The sequence below is a fragment of the Labeo rohita genome, chromosome 4 (genome assembly GCF_022985175.1).
Source record: "Labeo rohita strain BAU-BD-2019 chromosome 4, IGBB_LRoh.1.0, whole genome shotgun sequence".
In the NCBI taxonomy this organism is placed as follows: domain Eukaryota; kingdom Metazoa; phylum Chordata; class Actinopteri; order Cypriniformes; family Cyprinidae; genus Labeo; species Labeo rohita.
Genome location: NC_066872.1, coordinates 25,936,157 through 25,957,357, shown reverse-complemented (window position 1 = coordinate 25,957,357; position 21,201 = coordinate 25,936,157). Strand labels below are relative to the sequence as shown.

At 33.8% G+C, this 21,201-nt stretch overlaps 1 protein-coding gene across 1 annotated transcript in view; it reads right to left on the bottom strand.

The window, feature by feature from the left end:
* Positions 1-19,722, bottom strand: part of usp6nl (USP6 N-terminal like) — a 73,153-nt gene extending 53,431 nt beyond the window's left edge. The window contains exons 1-2 of the mRNA XM_051107438.1: positions 19,565-19,722; positions 7,947-8,032 (exon numbers count right to left, since the gene is read on the bottom strand). Coding sequence (XP_050963395.1) covers positions 7,947-7,950 — 4 coding nt within the window. The 5' untranslated portion in view covers positions 7,951-8,032; positions 19,565-19,722. The remainder of the gene's footprint in view (positions 1-7,946; positions 8,033-19,564) is intronic.
* Positions 19,723-21,201: the final 1,479 nt, after the last annotated feature.

The following is a 21,201-nucleotide window of genomic DNA, read 5'->3' as shown; positions in this document are numbered from 1 at the left end:
ATAATTTGGCACTGCACTGCATCTTATTGTCTTCGGAGCCATCTTTATTGTTAGGTTTCTCCGTAAAACCTGCTTTCGTCTGTCTAGTTATTTACTTACTACAGATGCAAATCGGCGGCCAGGCCAAATCTGGCAGCGACATAGAAGCAGGCGTTGATCTTCTTTTGCAGAGGCGGTGTTTATGCACACTATTACATCATAAAGTGGCAAATTCCACAACCTGTCGTTTTGGCATTCTGGCTTCAATATAAGCTGTTTTCAGACTAACGAGAAAGTTTTGAGTTCTGAAACTTACAGTATGGTTTTGTAGTACAACTAGGGCTGCACAATAAATCAAAATAAAAATCGGAAACCCGATTAATCAAAAGCTGCGATTGTCATGCGTATCGGTTCTGTGATCAGCAGCAAATCTCCATCCGAAGGCCAGCAGGCGCTCTCACACAGAAACAGAGATGATTAAATCGTCCGCGATACTGAACGTGAACGTAGCTTTTCAGTGAATTACAGCTCTGTGTACTAAATGCTAAAAGCACCTGCTAGAGATTTACTACTGATTTCACAACCAGCTTCATTGAAAAAATGCCTTCGATTAATCGTGCAGCCCCAAGTACAACGATCTTGTATATCAATGGAATTTTGATTTCTTGATTCATGACCCCTTTTAAAACACAGACTGTAGTGCATTCTGAGACTGCCCTCCCCAAAGAAAGACATCCCAGTTAAGTTCCCACCTTTCAGAAGATTTTACACATCAGGAGAGCTACAGTAGGTTTCATATTAGAGCTAATGCGAATGTCTTAACCTACCTGTAAAAAAACCTACTTCACTTCTCAAGGTTAAAGCAATGTGTGTGTGTGTGTGTGTGTGTGTGTGTGTACACAGCAAAAGGGCGCAGGATCCATTTCCTCATGTTCCACTGTTTACCGTGAAATGTAATCACATTCCTGAGTGACTTCCTTCCTATGATCATCCATCTAGTTAGCTGTGCAAACACACCCACATGCTCAACATGGGCATCTGGGTAATCTAGGTTTGTATGTATGTATGTATGTATGTATGCATGCATTTATTTACAAAAAATGTTTTTAAGTAATTATAAATAATAATGAAAATATATAGTTTTTACTATTTAATGTTAAAAATTTGTATTATTTATTCATAACATTAACAACAAATAATAATTTTAATTATTATTAATAAAAACAGAACTGAACAACTCCCAAATCTTATATACATATACTATATGTATATAGATATGTATAACATATCAGTGAGTAACTCAACCTACATTTTTTTATAAACTATAATTGAGAATAACCCCAAATCATGCGGCTTGTTCAGACAAGGTGTGCAATCTGACATAATTTTCACTTGGCATGAAATAAAACTGGCAAAAATCCCACTGATTTACATTGAAGCAGGAATCCGAGTCATATCTAGAGATTTGGAGCTCTTTCAACTTGGACCAGTAAGCAACTACTTATTGTCAACAAGTAGGAAAACAGCATTATGCTTTTGTCAATGATTCATAATTAAATGTTAATCCGATGCTGAACGCAGGCTAATTAGTAGGATGTTTAAAACACACAACATAATTATCATAGTGCTGAATATTCTGAATTCGTAACAAATGCCCATTTTCTCATGCATTCTACAAGCATTCGTGGCCGTATGATCCATAAAACCAATCTTCTGTTGGCAGCTGGTAAAGGCGCTCTGCGTCACAGTACATTATCATTCACATCAATCATAAATTGTGACCAAATCTTTAATAGATTAAGAAACATGTCATGCTGAGGGGGGGAAATGAAACAGCATCTTTCTCTTTTTCTCTTTTTATCCCCCTTCATCTCGTTTCAGGTTCTTGTTTCAGTCCATCCTGGATGAGTCATTTCTCTCATTAGTGCTGCCACTCACAGGGGCACGGGCAGGGGGTAATGAGGGTAATTAACTCAACAGACACACACAAACACACCGACACACACACTCTCCCTCAGTATCAAAACAACTCACAAGCAAGGTCAAAAAATAATCTGTACTGCCAATACTCTACACAAAAACAGCAGCTGAAATTAGATCAGAAGAAAAAGGGAAGCTAATAAACAGGCTGTAGTTTGCGTTCCCCGGGTCATATTGTCTACACCACATCCTCAAGAGTGGACGGAGATATAGACACACACACACAGACGCACACACATTTCTCCTGTGTGGTCGTCTGGCTATTTCAGGTGCCTTTACCGTCACTGCTATTGGTCTTTGTGTATTTTTTCTATTTCTGTCCTGATTGATGTTGAAGATGAAACAGTCAAGACTGTGAGGTGTAGAGCACTTCCAGCGAACAACAGAAGACAAATGTGGAAAGGCTTAGGAAGAGGGGTGTGTACCTAGCTTTAGACTTTCAAAAAAACACAAATAAACTTTAAAGCCTTCATTCCCAGAACTTGTAGAGCTTTTGAGAATTGCTTTAAAAGAACAGTTCACCCAACAAACAAAACTTGTGTCATTATTTACTCATTTCAAACCCGTATGTTGTTATTTATCTAGTGGAACACAATTATCGCTTTTGGTATTGTTTAAAGAACAAATTATCTACTGTTTTTCCTCTAACTCTGGTCCTCTGAGAAATCTAATCCGATCTGGATAAAAATGTCTGCACCTCATTTATTTTGACCTTTTCTGTACTGTGCAACTAAACCTAAGTTCTTATTGTGTGACTGTCTAGTGAACCTTCATTATTAAATTCAGATATTTTTGCCAGCATTAATTATAACAGCTGGTGGTTCAAGCATTGCTGGCTTCCCATAGAAGCAAAAAGAGAACAAAAAAATGAGGAGAGTCCAATCATGGAGTTGCTCACTATATTAGCATCAGTCAGCTAGGCCATAGATGTAACTATTGCAAATAATTAACGACATAAACAGGGTATTTTGAATGTATCATCATTTGTCCATTTCAGCAAAACAAATGAATGAATCATCTAAGAGAAATTCAAAATAATCTGTCCAAAATAATCAAAGCTGTTACAATATATAAACAAGACGTTAATATTAAGTGACACTGTCTGACTATAACACTTTTTTGTCGTCAAAAATACTTTGAAAGAAGTCACAACTGAGCTGCTGCGCATCTCCATTCAAACACAGCAGTGTTTCGTTTATGAATGAACGCACTTTTTTTAAACGAATCTAGTGAGTCAGCGATTCAATTTCCCATTTATAAAGACAGACACTTGCTTTGTTCCTGAATGAATCCGCCATTCGAATGAATCAAATGAATGAATGATTCAGTAATTAAATCAGTTTACTGGCAGTTTTTGTCATTTTTCAGTATCTTTTCAGTTATTTAAATCATTTAATATTTCTATATTCAACATTTGATATTTAAAACATTAATCCCAACATGAATTTATGAATTTGATTGCACTCACGCCACCTCTGAGCCTCATTAAACATGAAAATACACCTACAAACCACTTTTGTGTTCTTCTGTGCCGCCTCTGTAGAACAAATTAATTTTGTTTAATACTGATTTCATTTGATTGGTAACTTATTCTTATTCTACTTTATTTTGTTGTTTTAATTAGACAATTTAAAAAATATATAATTAAAAAAATAATTACATAAAAGATGACATACTTTTAATAAAGTTAGAAAACTACCATTACAAAGGTAAAAACAAAATTTCCCTGTAAATCACTTTAAGGACGAACGTCACCTAATTCGAAGGATTATTTTTGATCAGATTTTTTGATTATTGATTAGAAGATGCTCCTGACATTTTGACTGTGCTTCTAAATTTTTCAAGCATAGAGCCCTCCAAAACATTCATACAGAAATCTCACAGATTTAATTAAAATATCTTTGTGTATCAAAGATGAATAAAGGTCTTATGGGTTTAGAATGACATGAGGGTGAGTAATTAATGACAGAATTGTAATTTTTAGTTGAACCATCCTTTAAGCATCCAGTATGCAAGAAAAGTGCTATGGATATACTATATCCTCTGTAAATCTGCAGTAACATGCTGTCAATGTAATCAAGTAAGGGTCAATGACCTGTCAGATCATTATCATTCACTTTACTGAAAGAAAAAAAAAAAGTCCAGCTGGCTAGAGCCTATGTAGCACCATTACTGTTGTTTACTGGTTTGGTGTGGACTCCACAGGGGACACACTGTGTAATCCAGTTAAATCTCTCAACTCAGCCGTCTCCCGACATGGCAGCTGACCAATCCAATCGCCCCATAGTCTCCACAGCAACTGCACACACTTAAATACACTCCAGTCCTCTAAAATGCACCATCTGTGAGATTACAAGTCAAACTCCCATAAAGCCCCGTTCTTACAGGAACTTACTGAAGGATCGGAGTTGATCTGATGTGAATCAGGGACGTTCTTTAACTAGATCTCATGAAGCTCAAGCTGATTTCAAATCAGATTTGTAGAGCAATGTATCTATGAATAAAGCAGTCATGCTATGAAGTCTCATTAAATTTACTCAGTGACATACCCGGTAGGGATGGCGAAAACTAAAAAATTTCTTGACCGACCACCGAGCCTCATTAGCCGGTTGAAACCGGTTAACCGATTAGTTTAAAATATGGTACGCTATTTGAAATAACAGCCATTTCGAGCCGCGCCTGCAATTTCGCAACTCTGTCGCATCTCTCTGCCGCTCTGCCTCCCGCACACACACACACTGCCACTCACATTAAAATCCCCTACAGCGCGAAACATGAGTCCCGCAAACGCGGCGCCGAAAAGCTTGTTGTATTTAATCGTAGGACAAATGGCTCCTTAGTTTCAAATGGTTTGGGTACAAGGTGATCGCTTTGAAAATAAAGGCGTTTGTCTAGGTTAGAAGCTCATTTGAAACATTGCCACGGCTCATTTAAGAAAATGACAGCTCCGAAGAGACGCCGCTCTAACCTCGAGTGTTTTAGCCTGTTGCCTTTACTTTTCGCAAACCTTGTGAGCGCGCGAACCCAAACGCTGTGACCTCGCGCCAAAATGTTTTTATTGGTTTATTAAGTACAAACAGGCGAGTTATGAAAAATTGAGTGTGAGGGATAATTTGTTCACTTAACACAAAAAGATGAGGAATGAGATGGCTAACTGTAGTAGCGTATAGTCCACTGTCTATAATAGCCTAATTTAGATATCACTTTTTTTTTTAACCGACTACCGACAACTTTGACCGGTTAACGTTGATACGGTCAACCACCGGTCAAATGGTCATCGGTTAACATCCCTAATACCCGGTAACCTCTGCTCTTATCTCTGATCTATACCTGTGTACAGAATGACACACAAGCATGTGCTTATTGCTTATAGAGTAGAATACACTGAATATTGACAATCAATAAAAGATTTGCATAACTTAAAAAATCCACATCGTTTCACACATATTTTGGACTATGGGGCCATTATTTCAATGACATGAAATGGTTGCACTCAATGAGCTACTGCCGCTATCTGTTGCTATTTTTACCGCAACACAACTCTTAAAATAATATAATGATATGATGACAACAACTACTGAAAGAGTTTACAGGTGGAGTTTAACTCGAATTTAGAGATTGACAGGTGGGTGCATCATTCATCAGTCATTTAGTTATAATTAACTTTTATTTATAACTGATCAACACACATACCTAAGATGTGATAGAAAGTAAACAAATGTGCGTAAATGTGTGTGACACTCTAGAACCAGGTTTGGTCACGTGATATTTGCACTTGTATTTCAAACAAATATTAATTGAATTTGAAGGAAGCAAGAGTTTTGCTATAATAGTTTTAGCATCAATAATATGATTGGAATGTTTCTGCTGCGCTGCCAAACGCTAATATGAAGCAGCCGAGAGAGTGCAAGAGAAATTTATATTTAATTTTGTTTTGGCTATCTGAGTCTGAAATCTGAAAACAATCAGAGAGAGAGATAATAATGTGATTTTGAATGCTTTGACTGTTAGAATAACACTTTACTGTAAAGCAAACTTTGTTAAAATTCATTAGGTAGGCCTAAAATGACCTAACAGTATTACAGCACTTAATCTAGGTCAGTAATTAGTTATAAATGATAAATGAACTAATAAATGTTTAGTATGTTAAAATTACTTACTACATTTTTTTCAATTCACTTATCTTTTGAGGCTTGTTATTTGTTACCTATGGTATCGATTTAGTATTGATACCGAGGAATCACATTTTGGTGTCATACTGAAGCCAAAATAATGGTGTTGAGCCATTACTACAATGGATATAAGCTTAGACTTAAAGGAGAAGTCCACTTTCAGAATAAAAATGTACAGATAATGTAGTCACCCCCTTGTCATCCAAAATGTTTATGTCTTTCTTTCTTCACTCGTAAAGAAATTATGTTTTTTGAGGAAAACCTTTCATCATTTTTCTCCATATAGTGGACTGCTATGGTGCCCCGAGTTTGAACTTCCAAAATGCAGTTTAAATGCAGCTTCAAACAATCCCAAATGCATTTGTAAACAATCCCAGCCAAGGAAGAAGGCTCTTATCTAGTGAAACGTTTGGTTATTTTCATAAAAATAATACAGTTTATATACTTTTAATGTCAAATGCTCATCTTGTCTTACTCTTCCGGAATTCTGTTTTTTTCTGGTTCATGACAGTTAGGGTATGTCGAAAAACTCCCATCTCATGTTCCCCCTCAACTTCAAAATCATCCTATATCATTGTTTTACCTTTTTTGTTAAGGGTGTTTGATCTTCTTTGCATGTTCACTTTGCAAAGACTGGGTCGGTACTTCTGCAGCGATGATTTTGAAATGAAGATGATTTTGAAATGATTTTTGAAGTTAAGGGAGAAAATACGATTGGAGTTTTTCGACATACCCTAACTGTCTTGAACCAGAATACACAGAGTGCAGGCACAGCAAGACAAGATGAGCATTTGAGATTAAAAAGTATTTAAATTGTATTTTTTTAATGAAAATAACAGAACATTTCGCTAGATAAGACCCTTCTTCCGTGGCTGGGATCGTTTACAACCGCATTTGGGATCGTTTGAAGCTGCATTTAAACTGCATTTTGGAAGTTCAAACTCCAGGCACCATAGCAGTCCATTATATGGAGAAAAATCCTGAAATGTTTTCCTCAAAAAACATAATTTCTTTACGACTGATGAAAGAAAGACATGAACATCTTGCATGACAAGGGGGTGAGTACATTATCTGTAAATTTTTTTTCTGGAAGTAGACTTCTCCTTTAAACCAAATGTCGTACCCTTGATTTTCCCTCACAAGGAGTCTAAACGCCCCTGGATATTGAGTGAAATCCGCACTGAGAAACTGCTTCAGTGGCCGCAGCGTCATGACATGTGTCGGCATATTTACATCCTGCCAGGATGGCATCTAGCGTTTCTTGTCTCTGCCATTTGTAAGTTTTTTCAGTAGCTGTGCTCTACTAAAAGCCTTAAAGGCATCAGGGCTAAAGTGGAGAGAACAAATATGCAGGTTTTTAGGAAGTTTTATTCATCCACAGACATCTTCCAATTCTTTTCTCCTCTTCTTATCGCTAGAAAAGCAGTGAAGACTGACATCACTTCTCTTGTTGGCCTTCAATTGAAACTTAGAACCAAAAGCCACACAATGTGGCATTATATCAGTATTTTATTTTCTGAGTTGTGTTGCGGTAAAAATAGCAACAGGTAATGCCAAGAGCTCACTGAGTGCAACCATTTGACATCATCGAAATAATGGCTTCCCCAATAGTCCAATATACGTATAAAACAATGTGGATTGTTTAAATAACACAAGTTTTTCATAGGTTTTCTACTACATGTTTTAGTAAGAGCATCATTTATGATATATTATGATTTTTTATAATATGTTTTTAATTTCTCACATATGCTGCTGAATACTTCACTGCATTCCACAAGATGAGGTGTTATGTAGATGACATATACATGTACTTACTCATACTGGGATGCTGGGAGTTGGTAGGGGTGTGTGGTCCAGGTGAGGTTCTTCTCAACAGCTGTTCTCCTCAAGGCACTCATGACCTGTACACATCCAACAAATACCTCCTTAACAACACAAAAGCGATTGTAAAAAAAAGCCTAATGTAAAAATGACAAGCAGTTGGTGTAGAAACAGATACCAAAACCTATTGAATCGACACTAAGAAAAGCACAAGAAAATTCAGCTGAAAACCACAGCATTCCAGTCAGCCAGCCAAATGTGCTGAAGCAGTGTTATCTTCCAAAGAGAGCACAGATAACATTCCTCCATCCAAATCAGATGTGATCCAGGAATTGTAAGCAGAATGTTGAAGCACATAATCCATAAAAAAGCCCCGTCACTGAAGAGGTTTCAGTTTTCATACGAGTGTCATTTACAAGTCTGTGAATCAATGTTATCAGTGTCATAAAAACTTTCTTTTTTTTATGATCTGGCATGAGAGCATCTTAATATATCAAAGGTATTAAGATAATGATATTTTTGTTACAACAGATATAATCAGAAGTATTTACAGATACACCCAAACAAAATATGTGGGTACTTCAGATTTATTAAATACTTAAAAATGTATGAATGACAAGAGATTTTCTCACTAGAGCTTTTCTCATAATTAACTATGACCAAAATCTTAAACCACGACATGCATCATAATCATGGCAGTGACATCACCAAAAAGTAATTAGGTTTGTCACTACACCAAATTGTTATATACTAAATAAAGCACTTTTCCTTTTCCCATAATAACACCGCAAAACAAAACTGTAACTCACATTTACAACGACTACATGCATGTGTTTACTTGTTTGTTCTTCTTTTTTTTTTATGTATTTTTTTTAATGGCATGGTTATTCTTTGGCTACTCTAATGGTGAAAACCATACTTGAGTCATTCAAATTTTAAAAAGAAAGAAATATATACACTACCAGTCAAAAGTTTTTGAACAGTAAGATTTTAATGTTTTTTCAAGAACTTTTCTGCTGACTAAGCCTGCATTTATTTGATCCAAAAAACAGTAACATTAGGAAATATTTTTATTATTTAAAATTACTGTTTTCTATTTGAATATATTTAAAAATATCATTTATTCCTGTGAATTCAAAGTCGAATTTTTATCATCATTACTCCAGTCACGTGATCCTTCAGAAATCATTCTAATATTCTAAAGATTTGCTGTTCAAGAAACATTTTTATGATTAATTACATGATGATTTTTTTCAAGATTCTTTAATGAATAGAAAGTTCAGAAGAACAGCATTTATCTGAAATGTTTCCCCTAAAAAAAATAAAAAATAAAACTAAAAATATATAAACAATTATACTGACTCCAAGCTTTTGAATGGTATAGTGTATAATGTTACAAAAGCTTTGTTTTAAATATTGATAATAATTTTTTTTTTTTTTTTTTTTTTTTAAAGTTTCTTGAATAGCAAATCAGCATATTAGAATGATTTCTGAAGGATCATGTGACACTGAAGACTGGAGTAATTGTGAAAATTTAGCTTTGATTACAGGAATAAATTACATTTTAAAATATATTCAAATAGAAAGGATCATATAATCAATTGGATCATATAAATGCAGGCTTGGTGAGCAGAAAAGACTGTTTTAAAAACATTAAAAACTGTACCGTTTAAAAAAAATTTAACTGGTAGTGTATATATTAGGGGGCCGACTGATTATCGGTGCTGATATTAAGCATTTTTATGATTATTGGTAAGAGTCAGTTTCAAACCTTGATTTGCCAAATGGCCATCGGCCCATTTGCTATTAGCAAAGCATCAGAAATTTTCTTTCTAAATTTCCAGTTTTACTTTTAGTGAAATAAACCTCTAGATAATGGCTCAAATACTTAAAGGTGCAGTGTGTAAATGTTAGCAGCATCTAGCAGTAAGGTTGTGATTTGAAACAGAGACAAAAGAGAGCAAACAGTGGTAAATTAAGGATTTTGCTTAGTTATTCAGTAAGCTCATATGTTATTGTGAATATTATTGTTACTTGTTCAGCATTGTGTTAGTGTTTTACTCGCAAGAACAACATAGTGACAAAATGTGCTCTGTAGAACAGTTTGTCTGTTTAGGGCTACTGTAGAAACATGGCGGTGCAAAATAGCGATTTCCACATAAAGCGACCCACGGTGTATGTAGATTGAAATTGTTCATTCTGAAGTTATAAAAAAAAAAAAACATGGTTCATTATGTTAAGGTCTTTATACACCTCTGAAAACATTTGTGTATATTATATTGCACAGGGTTTCTGCAGGTTTTATGAGGGTAAATTTAAGACTTTTTAAAGACCTGTTTAAGACCAACTAAAGAAAATTGGGGGGTGCAATATGTTCTCTAAGGATAGTTCGAGTTATACTTTCACTTTCAAATTAGCAGCAATTCAGCACCTAGCAATTGTTTGTTTTTAGTTTGTTTCAGTTTTCCCTCTTTTCCTCGCTTTTCTTCGGTAAAAACACTGTGCACATTTTACTTTCACTTTCAAATTAGCGGCAATTCGGCATCAAGCAGTTGTTTGTTTTTAGTTCACTTGAGTTTACCCTCTTTTTTTCATTTTCCTTCATTTTTAGGTAGCTTGTAAAAGCATGCGCATTTTACTTTTACTTTTAAATTAGCGGCATTAACATAACCTAATAAAATTATGCTTTTTCCCTCGCTTTCAAATTGAAACACATAAGGAAACAATCCCTCACGAAAATTAATGCCTTGATCATATAAATTTAAATCTTGCTGCTCTGATTTAAAACCTTTTTAAAGCAATTTAAGACTTTTAAAGACTTTGTTAAGACCCGTGAAAACTCTGATTGCATTTCTCTCAATAGATCCTCCTAAATATGAGTTATTACGCACTGTACCTTTAAGTGTAACTCTTTGGGACTTTCCAACAATTTTATCATCTACCTGGCAAAAGTAACCTGATTGGTTATAAAAGTACTAGCACACCTCCTCAACAGTCAGAAACTGACATGTCAATCAGCTCAAACAAAGAGAGGAATTTTTTTAAGTATCACAAGGAAGTCAACACTTTTCAGGAAGTCAGCCAAAAAAATGGCTTACTTATTGTCTCTTAACATTAAGCTGGGACAGAAGGAAAATAAAAACGTAAACTTAAAAGCTTTAAAAAAAATAGTCTATTACATAAGACCCCATGAAAGATTATTTCCCCACCCTGCACCAAACACAAACATCCACACACACACAGTGATGATATCAGGAATGTAGTATCAGGCTCGCTGTCATGACCCAGTGTGAGAGAGATAACCGCTACTCCCACCCTTCCTGCCTTTTCTTATTTTACTTGTCTCACTCCTTCATTTAGGACGACTAATAACCCCTCTCACTTACACACCACCCCTGCCTCCTGCAGGCACTATTCACCATAGTAGAGTAATGATCAGCTGCATTGTGTGTGTATGTGGATGATAGTAATGGGACAGCAGCGAGAGGAGGTAATCACTGTAATAAGATGATGCAGACCGGGTGGAGGTGACAGGAAATGATAAGGGTCGACCCGAATGGGAATAAGATCTCCCATCACATGCTTGTGTGATGAGCAAAATTTGAGTTAAAGGAATAGCTCATCAAAATATGAAAATTCAGTCATTGCTCTAAATTCAAACATTAGTCTTCACCATACAATGAAAGTACACTTTGCAAGCCCATTTCCGCCAGTGAAAAAAAAATAAAAAAAGGTCAGAATTGCATGATATAAACTCACAATTGTGACTATAAAGTCAGAATTGCGATGTATAGACTTGCAATTTGTCGAAATTGTAAAACTTGAGTTTTTTTTCCGAATTTTTTTCAGAAAAAAGTCAGAATTGTGAGTTTATATTGTAATAGTAAGAAAAAAGTCAGAATTTGACATAAAATTCTAAGTTATTAGAATTGTGAGATACAAACATGCAATTCTGAGAAGAAAAAAAAATAAAAATTGCAAGTTTATATCGCAATTCTGAGAAAAAAGTCAGATTTGCAAGTTTTTTCCTTCTTTTTTTTTTTTTTTTTTTCAGAAAAAGTCAGAATTGCAAGTTTAGCACAATTCTGAGAAAAAAGTCAGAATTGCAAGATGTAAACTAGCAATAGCGGGTAAAAAGAATTGAATTATTAGATTAAAACCGCAAGTTATTACCTCAAAATTGTTGGGAAAAAGTCAGAATTGCGATATATAAAATTACAATTTGTCGAAAGTAGTCAATACTGTGATTTTTTTCTTTCTTTTAGAAAAAAGTCAGAATTGCAAGTTTATATCGTAATAGTAAGAAAAAAGTCAGAATTGTGAGATAAAACTGTGAGTTATTAACTCAGAATTGTGAGATACAAACATGCAATTCTGAGAAAAAAAGTAAAAATTGCAAGTTTATAATGCAATTCTGAGGAAAAAAGTCAGAATTGCAAGTTTTTTCCTTTTTTTCAGAAAAAGTCAGAATTGCAAGTTTAGCGCAATTCTGAGAAAAAAGTCAGAATTGCATGATGTAAACTAGCAATAGCGAGAAAAAATTAGAATTTTGAGATAAAACCACAAGTTATTAACTCAAAATTGTTGGGAAAAAGTCAGAATTGCGATATATAACATTGCAATTTGTCGAAAATAGTCAAAACTGTTATTTTCTTCATTTTTTTTTTTAGAAAAAAGTCAGAATTGCAAGTTTATATTGTAATAGTAAGACAAAAGTCAGAATTGTGAGATAAAATTGTGAGTTATTGCAAGTTTATATCGCAATTCTCAGATTTTCGCAATTCTATTATTATTATAGTTTTTGACAAAAAAGAACCATAAAAAGTGTCATAAAAGCAATCCATACCAATCACTGAGATACTATTATATTTAATAATTATTTTGAATTACTTTTTATTTCTGTATTTTCAGTTTAGTTCTAGTTTTAGTGATTTAGTTTTGTTTATTTTATTATTTTTTAATATGTTTACATTTTTTATGTACACATAATTTTTAACTGCTTCAAGAATAGTGTATGTCTGTGTATGTGTGTGTGTGTGTGTGTGTGTGTGTGTGTATATATATATATATATATGTATATGTATATATGTATATATATACACTACCGTTCAAAAGTTTGGGGTCAGTACATTTTTATTGTTTTTTTTTTTTTTTGAGAAATTAATACTTTTATTCACCAAGGATGTATTAAGTTAATAATTAAAAGTTTATTAAAAGTTAATAATAAATAATTTACATTGTTATAAAATATTTATATTTTGAATAAACACTGTACTTTTTAAACTTGTTATTCATGAAAGAATCCTGAAAAAAAAAAAAACACAGGTTCCAAAAAATATTTGGCAGCACAACTGTTGATATTATCCAACATTGATCATTCTAATAATAAATCTGCATATTAGAATGATTTCTGAAGGATCATGTGACACTTAAGACTGGAGTAACAGCTGATAAAAATTCAGCTTTTCATCACAGGAATAAATTCTATTTTAAAGTATGTTAAAATAAAAAACATTATTTTATATTGTATTTTTTTCTATATTTTTAATCAAATAAATGCAGCCTTGATGAGCATAAGAGACTTCTTTAAAGACTATTACAAGTCTTACTGACCCCAAACTTTTGAACGGTAGTGTATATATATATATATATATATATATATACACATAAACACACACACACACACACACACTTGAAGCAGTTTATAAAACTATAAATATTCAATATTTTATTTTATTTTCAATAAACAGAGGCTTACATTTCAGCCTGCTCTTCACACAAGTTACTGTTTAGGAGAATTGTAAAACTGAGTACAAGTTGTTCAGTTTTTGTTGTTCTTCTAGTTTGACTGCTCACTATCTGTCGTCACTGTATGTAAAAGACTGAACAGTCTCCAAAACATTGTTTGTGTTCCATGGAAAAAGGAAAATCACATGGGTTTGGATCAACATCGGGGTGAGTAAATGATGACAGAATGTTCATTTTCAAGTGAACTGTCCCTTTCAGATCACATGGAAGTCAAAAAGCCAGTGAAAGGACCAGTCAGGTGCGAAAGAGAGAGGGAGAGGGAGAACTCTGGAGAGCAGGTCTTAACTCCAGGATTACGCAGCCATATGTTCACATGTTCTGTGCTGTCAGTAGCATGACACAAGGAGGAACAACCACAGGAGAGTGAACTAAACCTAGTACATTCAACACAAGACACATCATATTCCTGTTTATGTTCCGTTATTATGAATATGTGTGTGTGTTTCTGTGTGTGGGCTGACTGCCTTGTGTTGCGCCAGACAGGTTCTCTCTGCCAGTGGGCATAAGTACCAGCACCGACCATCCCTCAGTGCCAGGACAGCAGCTCAGGAATGTGAAGACCTTTAGCGCCGTGTCTTTACATGCATGTAGGCCTCATTTTTTGCAGTTATAGTAGCAGCTATGGGCTATGTTGTAATAAAGTCTGTATTATTTTGTTGAGAATATAAAATCATTTTAATATACTTTTTATTTGTCCACTGCATTTTCTTAAGGTCATGCCAATAGAGGTTTTGTGCAAACTGTTTGTGTCATAACTTGCAGACAGGTACCAAAACTAACATTAAACAGGGTTGAGCTGACAGATTAAAAAAAAAAGCAATAACACACATATTTGTACTATTTTTCAAAAACAAAATAAAATAGCACCTATTGGAAAGTTTTTTGGAACACTACTTCTTAAATACTGTATTAATAATAAGACTAAAGAAGTACATTTGAATTTTTTTACATTTTGCATACTATTTTCCCTGTTAAATCATTCATTTCAAGATACTCTGATATTGATGATTTATGTTCCCTTTGTAAAAGTGAGAGATAGCTGTTGACTTATTTGTTTTCTGTTCTTAAAGTTGTCCAAAACTTTTAGGTGGAATTGGCAAAATTAATTTTTACATTTAGAAAAGGTTAATTACTTTTTTACATTAAAGGATATTATTGTGTATTATGAAAACAAAACTAACAAAAGTCTTGAATGCATTGTTAATTTATTTATATTGCTGGCCAAATTTTATATACATAAGCAAAAATGTTTAATTTTACCCCTGTTGTTTATACTGTTTATTAATGAATTAGATTTTTTTATGTTATCTCTGAAATTGTATATAAAAAAAAATAATAATAAAATAAAAAAGGAAATTACAATTTTTTTCTAAACTTGTTTCGGCTTTCGTTTAAAAAAAATAAATAGCATAAATAGCATTTGAGAAGTTTGATTCATAAATCAAAACATTTCATTAGACAAATGACGTAAATCATGAGACATTTGAAAACTATCTATTTGCATCATTACTCTATAAAGAAATGAACTATATTAAAATTCTATATTAAATTCTAATATTAAGATTCCTATTTTGACTAAATAAAGTAAAAATAAAATGCTGTTTGGTCAAATTGATCTGGTCTGAATGAAAAAAAAAAAAAAAAAAAAAAAAAAAAACAAACAAGACCAAACAAAACCAAACAAAACAAAACAAAGCAATGCAAAGTGAGACGAAGGATAAAACCAAACCAAAACATAATGCAAAGCAAGACAAACAAAACAAAACAAAAAAAAACAAAGCATGACAAAACATAACAAAACCAAAACAAAGCTAACCAAAGCAAAACGCAAAGCAAGACAAACATAAAACCAAACAAAAACAAAACACAAAGCAAGACAAAACATAAACCAAACCAAGCCAAATCAAAATGCAAATCAAGACAAAACATAAAAACAAAACAAAACGTACAGCAAGACAAAACATAACAAAAACCAAACCAAAAATAAACACAAATACAAAACATAAAAACAACCAAACCAAAAAACAAAGACGAAACATAACCAAACCAAAATGCAAAGCAAGACAAAACAGCCAAACTATAAACAAAAAAACCCGGACAAAACATAAAACTCAACCAAAAACAAAACAAAACGCAAAAACAAAACATAACCCAACCATAACAAAATGCAAAAACAAAACATAATAAAACCAAACCAAACCAAAGCAAAGCAAACCAAAATGCAAAGGAAGACAAACATAAAACCAAACCAAAACTAAACTAAATGCAAAAGCAAGACACAACATAAATCAAAACAAAAAGCGTGAAGCAAAACACTGTTTATTGCAAGTAAATAAATAAATAAAAAAACAGAAAAACAGAAAAATACAGAAATATTGTTTTAGCTTCATCCCAAATGGCGAGTAACAAGACAACAACGGCAGTGTGTGTGTGTGTGTGTGTGTGCGCGTATGTGATTCTGGGTTGAGGGAAGTATTTCACAAAAGTAATAACAGCTTCCTACAGCAGTGCCCACCAGAGAACTGTCTAATGTACCAGCTATGAAAGCTTTGCTCCATTTTGTTGCCATGGCACATCCTCCCCCACACACAGGAAGTGATCTATCCTTATCTGTGGGCTAAACCAGTTGAGTTCCTCATCAGCTCCCCTCTACCTCTCCAGCTAAAGCCATCTATCAAACATCTGTGTGTGTTTCAGCTATTAGACTGCCTCTTACTTCATTCACAGCAGTTCGGAGAACAATACAGGCTGAAGCTGGGATGCTGCTGCTGTGACTGTCTGGGGCTTTCAGACTGTTTTGAGCTACGTTTACTTTTAATGTCTTTTAATAAACAAGCCCATCATTTTATCTGCACTGGGTCAGTGCATTAAGATTTACACTTACTTACTTACACACTGCAGAAAGAAACTTAGCGTTGTTTGTTTTCCAATATATACACTACCAGTCAAAAGTTTTTGAACAGTAATATTTTTAGAGTTTTTAAAGAAGTCTCTTCTGCTCACCAAGCCTGTATTTATTTGATCCTAAGTACAGCAAAAACAGTATTTTTTAAATATTTTTACTATTTAAAATAACTGCTTTTTATTTGAATATAGTTTAAAATGTAATTTATTCCTGTGATTTCAACGCATCATTATTCCAGTCTTCAGTGTCATATGTTCCTTCAGAAGTCAATCTAATATGCTGATTTGCTGTTCACTAAACATTTTGTATTATTATTATCAATATTTAAAACTGTTGAGCACATTTTTTCAGGATTCTTTGATGAATAGAAAGATCAAAAGATTAGCGTTTATCTGAAATAAAAAGCTTTTGTAACATTATACACTATACCATTCAAAAGCTTTCAGTCAGTATAATTTTATTTATTTATTTGGAAATGAAATTCTAGAAATTAATACTTTTATTTAGCAAGGATGCTGTAAATTGATCAAAAGTGATATTAAAAACACTTACAATGTTACAAAAGATTTCTGTTTAAGATAAATGCTGCTCTTCTGAACTTTCCATTCATCAAAGAAACCTGAAAAAAATTGTTTTCAATATAATAATAATAATAATAATAATAATAATAATAATAATAATAATAATAAATGTTTTTGAGCAGCAAATCAGAATATTAGAATGATTTATAAAGGATCATGTGACACTGAAGACTGGAGTAGTGATACTAAAAAATCAGCTTTGAAATTACAGGAATAAATGACATTTTAAAATATATTCAAATAGAAAACACTTATTTTAAATAGTAAAAATATTTCAAAATTTTACTGCCTTTGAGTCAAATAACAGCAGGCTTGGTGAGCAGTACAGACTTTCTAAAAACATTAAAAATCTTACTGTTCAAAAACTTTTGACTATATATTTATTAACAACTCAGTGCTTGATAAAAAAAAAAAATCCAGCGACTGGGTTGTTTTGACCCAGCAGTTAGGTTCAAAGTTTATTTAGTTTTATTTAACTCAACTATTGTTTAAAAATTACTATATGGCTGGCTTAAAATGAAATTAAATATCAGATACATAATTACCTGAGGCATTAGCAAATAAACAAAAGGTGAATATTTATTAATAAGCATATTATAAAATGTTTATTATTTAATTATTATTTATTCAACAAATAAAACTGAAGGTTGAAGGTTGGATTAAACATTTAACCTGGGTTTGTCCATATTTCACTCAGCAAAGTGTATATTAAATAAAAAATATATTATATATTTATATTTATATTATATTATTAAAAAAAAAAAAGTATTCTTAAAAATGTACTTACTCTTTTTACTGTGTATATAGTAGCTGTTAACCTAATATTCTGCCCCATAATTAGATTTTAAAATATAAAAAAGACTTCTGCTTTACAGTAAATGCATATTATCATGAGGGAATCAAATGCACTGTATCAAAATGTTGCTGTTAAAGCACTCTGCTTAACCAAAATTGAATAGTTTATTTAATAATATGTCCATGTAGAAATACACATGTAGAAATATAATTTATTCTTGCCCACCGACCGCACGTAAAATCATGAAATATGTATAAGTATCTGCAATGTACTTTACAGTTTTATTTCTGGCCACTAATGCACCACAATTTCCCTCATGAGATCAATAAAGTACATTATCTAATAAATTCTATTTAATCAATCGTAAGCACATTTAAGTGCAAAATCTAATTGTTTTAAGCTTATACACATATGCATACTTTATTTTTCTTAATATAACTGCTATTGTTTTTTAGTGTGTGTTCTTTTATGATCATTCTAAGCAGGTGAAGCTTATTTCTTGCAGATTTACACACGTTCTGGACGTTATTTGCTTTGTATCACACATGTTCACTTACAGCTGTGAATGCTGATGTTGTAGGGCTCTGCTCTATATAACAGGACAGTGATGTGTGTGGTCAGCACATGCGCATGTGCATGTGCATGCAAAACACACAGCTCAGCAAAATGTGAAACATGAAAACACACACTCACCCAAACCCTAAATAGGATCCACACTGATTTATATAAGCTACCCTGACGAAATATATCAATTATGATAAATAATGTAATATAGCTAATTAGGCAGTGATTCATGAGGTGTGCTTTGACTGCATAATGTAGTAAAAATGCCTTTAACAATTAATGATTTAGCTATCACGTTTATGTAATTACTTCCACATTTAGACTATTTACACTGCAATCCAAATTAGCTCAGAGAATACTATTGTAAATAAACAGGAAGAAACATTGTAATACCACAGGACTTTTTAGTACATCCGAGCTAACGTATTTCTATAGTGAATAAATAGTGATTTAAAAGCGGAATCGGTTTGTTTTGTGAATTTCAAACTTTATAAATTAAATTAACGACGAGAAATTCTTGCTTCTCCACAATTTAATTTACATACCAAAACATTTAAAGGCGTTCGGGACATCTCATGAAAGACAGCGCTCACAGCCAATCAACGCTCTGCATCTGTACGCTCAGCCAATCAGCGTGCGTCATTTGTGTTTATGAACAGCCCATCAGCATCAATTCTGCTGCTGGAGGCCGTCCGAGCATTTGGCTCGCTAGGCCTCATTGAATACAATTATAAACAACTTTAGAGTAAATACGGGCGCAGGTCTCTCTCTAACAGTTAATAAACATATACAGCCAAGCATACCGCCGTGTTTCCAGGATTTAAACTCTTTTGAACTGCCTCCGTTGACTCTAAGGGGCTCCAACTGCCCCGCTAGCGCTACTTTAGCACAGGAAACAAACAGAACTTCATCCAGATCAATATCTCCCGATCACAGTTGATCGTTAATACGCGTTTACCTTTGTAGCTCGCGTCCGCGCTCCGCTTACATCCCTTCAGCCGGTCCTGTGGCGAAAATGCGAGCGGAATACACGCATTGTCCCGCATCAGGAAGTCCGCGGTGTTCCCGCTGAAGTCAGTGAGTGAGTGCGCTCGCTATGGAAACCCCTGCAGCAGCAGCTCAGGTGCTCGCGCGCCGCCCGCCAAACACTGCCCACATCACCACAATGCAATAGTCATGCAGTTACTGTACATACCTGGGTCTTCAGTGTAATGTGATGACTGTGATTTACAGCCCTTCTTGTGCATACAATCTCAGTTACTTCATTTAGCCAGCAAAGTTAAGCATAAGTTGATTTAGACAGAAAAATGTCACGGGAATATTCATACAAACAACATATTATTAATATATACAAAACATATATCTTAAATTATGTGTTATAAATAAATTATATCAAGGGCTGCAACGGAGTTTCAAGCAAAAACATCATACTGTCATGGTCCTTCTTGTTTAAATATATATTTTGCATAGATAAAGCAACAAAAACTGACAGTTTATGCTGTTGTGATTGATGATTTTTATTTTATTTTTTTTATTGTATGTGTGTTTTATAAGATTTTTGGAACGTAATGTCTGTCTTGGTGTGTTAGTTTATACGTGTAGCTTATATGTCTTTATCATCTTGCTTTTTACCATTTAAGAAGTAATGAGTCCATCGGGTGGCCAAAGTATGTAACTGCATCTCTCACTTTTACAGAGTTCTCCCGTCAATTAAAATTCTGTCATTGATTACTCAGCCTCGTGTCGTTCCAAACTCGTAAGACCTTCGTTCATCTTTGGAACACAGATAAAGATTTTGTTGATGAAATCCAAGAGCTTTCTGACTCTGCATAGACAGCAACGTAACTGACACATGCAAGGTCCAGGGAAAAAAAAAAAAAAAAAAAAAAACGTAAGGACGTCGTTAAAATAGTCCATGTGACATGGTTCAATCGTTATGCTATCAAGCTACGAGAATACTTTTTTTTGCAAAGAAAACAAAAATAATGACTTTATTCAACAATTTCTTCTCTTCTTTGTCAGAACGCTGCATGTTCACAAGAGTACCACAACACAGAAACTAGCATTCTGATGTAGAACATCCATCTCCCTTAGTTCATTGCTTGTATATTCTAGTTCAAATAAGCAAGTCGTCCTCACGTCTTCAGACGTGTTTACGAAGACTGTTTTACCCTGATATCACACATGCATCAAGGAGACGTTTATATGACGTCTGCATTTACATCTGGAAGATGTATTTTTTAAAGTGTTTGCTGATCTGCAATACATCTGTAGGTCGTTTCCTATCAGATGTCAAATAGACGTCTATTAGATGTCTTTAAGATGTTTATGATTTAGAATGTATGAATACTGACATCTTACAGATGTCTGTCAGATGTTTGTACACAGCTGATGCTTTTCAGATCAAGTGATCTTTAACAGACATCTTGTAGACGTACGTGTGCTGGGTATGTACTGCATGTGTCTTATTTTATTTCTAAACCAGGCACAGTGCATCCAGGTTCTACGTCAGAACGCCATCCAGATAGCACACATATGTCTGCAAGATGTCTGTTAAAGATCACTTGATCTGGAAAGCATCTGCTGTGACAGACG